At 30.3% G+C, this 8,236-nt stretch overlaps 1 protein-coding gene across 1 annotated transcript in view; it reads left to right on the top strand.

The window, feature by feature from the left end:
* LOC105160120 (nicotinate-nucleotide pyrophosphorylase [carboxylating], chloroplastic) overlaps positions 1–2,351 on the top strand; it is a 4,396-nt gene extending 2,045 nt beyond the window's left edge. The window contains exons 8-10 of the mRNA XM_011077388.2: positions 70–246; positions 812–879; positions 1,514–2,351. Coding sequence (XP_011075690.1) covers positions 70–246; positions 812–879; positions 1,514–1,610 — 342 coding nt within the window. The 3' untranslated portion in view covers positions 1,611–2,351. The remainder of the gene's footprint in view (positions 1–69; positions 247–811; positions 880–1,513) is intronic.

Genomic DNA, 8,236 nt, shown 5'->3' on the forward strand with positions numbered 1-8,236 from the left:
TCTGAAAATTGTGCATGTTAAAACTCAGTGGTGAAATTTGGTGACTGGAGACTTCTCTTCTACTAACAGGTTGAAACCAGGACTCTAGAGGAAGTAAATCAAGTACTACACTATGCATCCACAACAAAGACGGCTTTGACCAGGATAATGCTGGACAATATGGTTGTCCCCTTGTCCAATGGGGATGTGGATATATCCATGCTTAAAGAGGCGGTGGAATTAATTGATGGGAGGTTTGAGACTGAGGTATATTATAGTCGTATATTCATTTTTTTATTGGTTCTTAATTAGTTGAAAAGCTCCATATAGTGTCTCTCCTCTGATTCTTCTGATATCCAATAAACTCACTTCACACAGTTGGCTGCACCGTCTGAGCTGCTATATCATTGAGAATCTTCTATTTTTCATGTATGCAATAAGAACATCTTTTATAATCTAGCAAAATATGGTTCAAGTCAAATAAATGGATAGAAGAGAGTATGTAATGGCAGTATGTAACGCAAACCAAAATAAGAATTTAAGTAATTTTTATCTCCTTTTTTATATTTGGTGCTTCTACATATTCTAAGAATTTAAGTAATTTTTATCTCCTTTTTTATATTTGGTGCTTCTACATATTCTTTTGTTTGTAGTAACTGCTTAAGGTATACGTTGGCTTTGATGCTAGCATCATCTTTTACCTAATATTCTTGTCTTTGCTTTAAATGATTTGAATAGTATGCAATGGCATTCTATCTCATATTGCATGCCCTTTGGATTCTCAGTTGTTTATTCTCTTGCGTTGAGTTTATTATGGTTCTTTTTCTGTCAGGCATCTGGAAATGTCACCCTTGACACTGTAAACAAGATTGGACAATCTGGAGTGACCTACATTTCTAGGTACTGGTTCTTTCATATACTTTATCATTGCAGTTACACCTATACATAATTAATAGATGATAAGATAGTTGCTCTTATAATTATTTAATATCTTTTTTATGTGTGTGTGCAAATATGGGTTACTGGGTGGTGGGGAAGAGATGAAGAAGTGGAGGTCTTCTCATGATGGATGAATGAAGTTACTAGTTTCTTTATGTAATATAGAAATTTGATGTGCCATAGAAGTACGAAGAACCTTGGTTTGACACATTATAATGCGTCTTATGCAATTGTTCTATTTTATAGTGCAGATATGAACCACTTCATATGCATGACTAGAAATGTAATTTGCCTCAGAACCACAGGAAAAAAGATGTCTTTCCGAGTCCAATTTGTTTAATTGCTCTACCTTATATATGTTAGTTTGAAGTCTTGGTACAAAATGAATGTGGTCCCTTTTTATAAACGGGATCTTGTGGAATCATGATATGTGTTAATACATTCCACACGGTTCTGGTTTCTTTGTTATTGGGGGTAGGTAATTCTCATAGATTCACCCCCAAAAGAACTGGATATGATACATTTTGTTTTTATCTTCGGGGTTGTTCATTGAACAAGATGCAGGTTATTCACTTGGTAATCTTTTGAATTGCAGTGGCGCACTGACCCATTCTGTTAAAGCACTTGATATTTCCTTGAAAATCGACACCGAGCTTGCACTGGAAGTTGGAAAGCGCACAAAACGAGCATGATGTTCCATCATGTCAACATGAGTTTCTTTAGGTTCTGTTCACACAAAGTAGATGAACGCTATCCACCCTTTGTTGGTGACCACCCAAGTAGTCGAACATGCTAATAATTTATAAGATTATGAGCTTTGATCCGAAAGAGAATTTTCTGACAAATAAGTCAGAGAGCTTATATTGCATATTCAGGCTATGCAAGTATGCTATTGATACCTCCATATGTGTGAAATTTGCGCTATTCATAACTTTGGAAATGGTATGCTGGGATAAGTGCTCTTCTGCAGTCATTATGGGGAGCTCTTGACTAGATCGAGTCCTGGGGGATGATCAACCAACCTCCGTATATGGGATTCTGAGTGCTGCAATGATCAATGTCCTCTCCTCAATATAGGGAATCTAAGTTGGATGCTGTATAGACAGCTCCGTCAGGCTTTTGCCCATTGCGGAAAGGCGGCCACGGGTCACAACGCACTCTTCGCACAACAAATCCACTTTGAAGTTGACTTATTCGGCCAACCGTGGGAATGTGTACGAGATACCATAAGGGCCTAATATCTCAATAGCACCTCAGGGTGTGATTGTTCCTGAACTCATTAAGTTAATCCGGTGCTGGTTATGGATCTGACAAATGTTCAACACGAAGGGTCATAATGATGTCGATGTATTGTATTGAATGACTTATCTGCAATGTTGAATGTCCAATGAATCAATTAAGTTACACTGCAATGAAGCCGCAAGTGCTAAATATTGATCTTTGTAGTGTCCGGATCCGGGAAGAAATGCCATTTAAATAATATTGTTGTGATCGGTATACACAATAAATTAGAAAATAATAGAATTGTCATTCTTTAGTTTTTTAATTGATTCCATTAATATAATTGATAATTAAAATTAATTTAATAATAAAATAAAATTATTTTTGTGATAAATTTGTTCTTTTGTAATTTGTTTTTAAAAAAAAAATACTTATTCATATTTTACTGAGTATGTTGATTTCAATTATACACTAATAGTATTTTTAAAAGTACATACGAAAGGTTATAAGCAATTTATAATATATCTATATATATAAATTATTTATTTACATAATAAATAATTTATTGACTAGTTAAACATATAGATAATATTTTTCTGTCAAAATATAAAAATAATTATTTGGATAATTAAATGGACTAATATATTTAATCAGTGCATATATAATTATTTATTCAGTACTCAGTAATTTTTTTTGAATTATTAAAATAATTAAGTATCAAAGTAATATCACTTTTTTCTTATCATGTATACATAATCATTTCTTAATACTAGATACAACAAATATTCAAATTTATTGACAATTAAAAATAAATATTAAATTAATACAAAAAAAAAAAAAAACTTTCATTTCCTAAATTTGGGAATAGCTAATACCATAATTGAGGGGGAAACGTTTAATCCCTTATCTAAGGGTAAGAATTTTCATGAAAATAAATATTTCTAAATCTAGAATACATATTAATCAAGATAAAGAAATGAACTTATAAATGCTTATTTTATTCCCATTTATATACTAATCACAACCTAAGCGTGAAATTTGAGACATTAGGCGGGTAAAATTTGTATCGTGCAATGTGGGAAAACTCGGGGAAAAAGGTTTCCCTAAGTTTCAAGAGGATTCTACACAAATCCCAAAAGCTATACCATATTTCTATATTGATTCTTTTCCTAATTAATTAGTGTAAATTTAAAACATGACTTAACATCATTCTCATGCGATAAAAATACTTTTTCTAGTAGAAAAAAAGTTGCAGACACAAGCAATCACCATAGTTTTACTATGCCTGGGGAAAAGATCCTTTAGAAAGGTTGGTGAAGCGATAAAAAATATACATGTGTTTGATATGGGGCTATTTTTTATATTCCTTATTGATTTTCATTACTCAGGACGAGATCTACAAAGGTCAAGACATGCAACATTACTAAAGGTATACGTAATGAAAGTAGAACCTTAGAGGATCTGTACTATGAAAGTATTTGAAGGTCATTGCAGACTTTTGGAGACAAAGGACAGAATGTCATAAAAGTACTGCTAGAACCGCTTGCACTACTCTGTTTGCACAACGTTGGTCCCTTGGACCACCTCCCGTCTTTATTAATTAGGCTGGTACTACCTATTATCATTCGTTAGATCAAAATATAATCCAAAATGTTCTATAACATCGTACAAATCCACCCTTACATATAAATATGGCTCTCCATCTCCATAATCAGGTTCGGACACCATCTCATACAAACACTTATTAAATATTCTTGGTATTCTTACTAACTTACCATCGCATAGCCATCTCCAAAACTCCTTCCGACCTAGCTCTAATGTGTTTCTGTCTTGTAGGCTCACCTTGTATGTATAATAATTAGTGGACATCAGTTCCTGAGATTTTTGGAGCCTTTCGCTCAGCAACATATATCATGAATATTTTCAGGATACGACATGTATATGTATGAGAGAGACCAAATCAAGTTGGATGATTTACGGGTAAATAAATCGGTGTTGGGCTTTTTCCAGGAAAATAATTGAGTGCATTAATTAGTCAAATCCATTATCTCACTAATCTTATCTTCTTGGGCGCCCCTAAGTTTTGTTCACTACCAATCTTTTAAAAATAGGGTTTTAGGGTTTGTTAATTAATAGACGTACGTGTAATCAAGACTTGAAGTGCTGGCGCTTACATCAGAATGATTGTGAAAGTTACCAGATAATAATGATTTTTTATAGGAATTTAACATATATTATGGTGTATACGAGACAAAAAGATGATGTGTTTTTTGGTTTTAGTCTTGTCAAATTGGGTTAATTATATTCCACAGAGGTGAAAAAGGTTAACAGCTATTTACTTTTCCCCACCAAAATTACACACATATATTCTTAATTAAGTGGTCAAACGTTGGTGGTATTATGATTATGAATTGTTGAAATTATGTAGTATATATTGCTTTGTGCTAGAAATTATGATGGTTTGGTTAATTATATATGCTCATTTTTATTCCATATCTATTGTTTTATACTTATATATATACAATCGATATATGGTGTAATTTTTTAAAAAAATTTAATCAGTATATAACTTTTGTTTAAAAGAGAGAGTTACGAGAAATCTTTATCATTAAACTTGCAATATTATCGTTTCTGAAATTAATAAAAACAAAAAAAGAATTCAATTTAATTTGTATGGTTAATCTAGTCAAAAAGTAAAATGATGACTATTATTGTAATACTTTGATTTTTTGTCAAAGTGCTGAATTTCAAAGAACAATCAAGTAGGATGAAAAATTTTGTGTATGGTTATCAAAGTGCTCCTCTTTGGGAACTATACCTTAATAAAATGCAGCACATATATATATATATATAAATGTATATATATATATATTCTACATCCCAATCATGAAACGTTATACTTCTAAACGCTACGTAATAGTCCCCAGGAAACTATTCTCTTTTCTTGCGTTCGATTTGGAATGAAAGATTGATCGAGCTCACAAGATTTTAGTCAAATTGTTAACTAATGAATGTAATACAATTTTATCTCTATAATATTATAAATGAGTAAATTATCTTTCTATAAAAAGAAAAAAAAAAGTCATTTACCATCCTGTGCTTTTAAAATGAAGATCAGAGGTAAGTTGTTGCATTTTAAAAAATATAGGGAGATAAATTGCTATTTTTTTTTTCATAAAAGGTAATTTGTAAATATCACATGAAGTTGTTTGTATTTTTTTTCATTAATTAATATTGTGATGTTAAAACTACTTAAGGAATATATATACAACTAAAACAATAATAATATATATAGTTTACTTTAAAAAGAAAAGAAAATGAAAGGTAAGGCAAGCAAATCAAAGGGGGTGGGAGGGTGGTTTTATAATTACCAAGAATTGAGTGGGGTAGCCTGAAAATTGGAGATGGATGGATTCCCATCTTGAAAGAAAAGAAAAGGGTTTTTGGATTCCCCAACCACAAAATAACAATATCCTCACATGAATAGATGAGTCATATATGATATCATGATTGTGATGATGGAGGAAAAAACATACTCTTCACATTCTCTACTCCCTTTTCCATGGCGTCGGTTGCACCAAATGCTAAATTATTATTTTAAGAAAATATAGATATATTGTAGGGTAAATTATATTTTGTTATTGGAATTATGATAGTTTTTATCATTTTGTATTTATTTTTTTTTATTAATTTACCAACTCAACTTTACGAAATTTTGTACTTTGTTATTTATAACTGTTTTTTCACTAAGTTTTTTGTCTAACAAATATCACATGTCCACTCATGTGATATTTAAGGATTATGTGATATGATATTTTTCATATATGCACAACATGTGGTGTTTTTTGAACAAAAGAAATAGCAAAACAATAATCATATACGGTAAAGTGCAAATTTCACAAAGTTGAGACGATAAGTTAACACAAAAAAATTTAGATGCCAAAAGATAAAAACATGCATCGTTGGAATGACAAAATATAATTTACCTTATATTGTATAGTTGTTAATTATGAAAAATGCCAAGAAAATAAAGTTGAGAAAAATGGCAACACTTCTTTTGGCATGAATATTGTGCAATGACAGAGATCATACATCTTCTTCACAAACCAAACCCTAAATAAAGCAACCATAACTATTCTCCTATTCATGCATTCTTTTTTTTTTTTTTTTCTTTTTGTTCCATCACTACGTATGTACTGACTCAAGTATTTGTATAAATATATAATTTTTTTCACAAAATTTATATATGCATCATAAGAATTTTATGAACATATACAATAAACTCCGGATCGAATAATCTATTTCAATTAATATTTTTTTTTTATCTTGTTGGTTTAACAAACAAGTTGCATATACATTCATCCAAACAATCAACATCAGTTTAAGCAATCTCATTGAAATTGGTCGATGTGGATCATTGCACTTGTGGCCTTTTTTCTTACCGTATACTGAAAAAGTTGTCTATTTAATTATTTTTCTAAATTTAGTTTAAGTCGCAATAAAATGTAATTTGACAACGAAGGAATTAATTAAATCCATCAAACTGAAAATGGTATTGAGGATTAGGTCAGTATCACTACACCCACCCCTATCAACAAAAAATTAAATATATATTTTAAACCTATAAATTAAAAATTTAATTTTTGACATGAGATACATTAATATCCAATTCACATGGACAGCCAACATATAAATAGGTTGGATTTCCAAGGTTATGTAAATAGTTCAAAGGGAAATATGTGATAGACTAATAATCTGTCAATATTTGAATGATAGCTTTTTGACAAAGAAAACAGTGCTGGTGGATGAATATCGAGTTGTTCATTTTGGACCATCTTCAAAAGGATATCCATTTAGTCTAATCTAAACCATTAAAAAGAAAAAACAGACCCATAGACATAAATTCTTGCATTAATTTTTTATGATTCAAAAAATGTGTTCTAACTCTAAGTGATTAATTTATTCAATTTTTCAAATTTTATATTAATTTAACTACTCAATTAATATATTTTAGAATATAAAAAATTATTTATTATATATATATGCGGCGTGCGACGATGGCTAATATATAACTAACAAGTAATTGAGAAAATTTGGTCAGGATGCTGATTTATTTTGACCAGAATTGTTCTATCCATGTGACCATATATGTGTTTTAAGTTTATTACCAAAAAATGAGAAAATAAAATAAGAAATCAAGAGGAGACGCCTTTTGGAGATAATTATATAAGTATTATATTTGTTTGCAAGTTTTACATTTTAAATAAGGAAAAATTCTGACCCCAATTAAATTTTAATTTAAATTAATTATATAATAAGTGTAATATAATTATTGTATGATTGGTGTATATTAAAAAATTTAATAAATTACTAATAAATATATTATATTTGTTTTTCAATTAATTTAATTTAAATAAATTTGATTTGAGTAAAAATTATTATTAAGCCACTCACCTACTCTCTCTAACCTATGGAGATGAAAAAGAGCAATAGTATACAATAGGGGTAGCCTGAAACCAGAATTTTTTCTGAGATAACTGAGCATAAGATTAGGTTGCTCCATCCATTGCATTGCTGTCCAAATAAATACTGCTCAAAATCTATGAAATTAAATGCTGCTGCTGCTGACATAGCTACCAAAAATAATTTAATTCCCATGCTACTGTTTCTGACCAATAGCATTCCCAGTCCCAGAACATTCAAATCTCCTATTCTTTTCTGGAAAATTATATATAAAAGTAATAATAAAGTACGGACAAATTTTCGGCTTAAATAAAGGTTTAATTATTTAATGAGATACGATTAATGAATTACCATACTGGCCAATAGCTGAAGCGGAAGGACCAATGCAAATAGATAGTTTTCATTTTCATTACATGAATCCTATGAAAGATAGGATTGACAGCGATACCTACTACTGTATTTGCAAAAGGGATAGCTGAAATAGATACATATTTGTCTGTATGTATTTATACGAAATATAAAACAGGTAAGAGAGAGAGGGAGAAAGAGAGGGTGTTCAAAAGTTGAGGGTACAAGAACACATGTATGAGCTATGTAAATGGGGGTATTTGGACGAATATTTTAATATTTTTGA

Source organism: Sesamum indicum, linkage group LG1 (genome assembly GCF_000512975.1).
Source record: "Sesamum indicum cultivar Zhongzhi No. 13 linkage group LG1, S_indicum_v1.0, whole genome shotgun sequence".
Classification (NCBI taxonomy): domain Eukaryota; kingdom Viridiplantae; phylum Streptophyta; class Magnoliopsida; order Lamiales; family Pedaliaceae; genus Sesamum; species Sesamum indicum.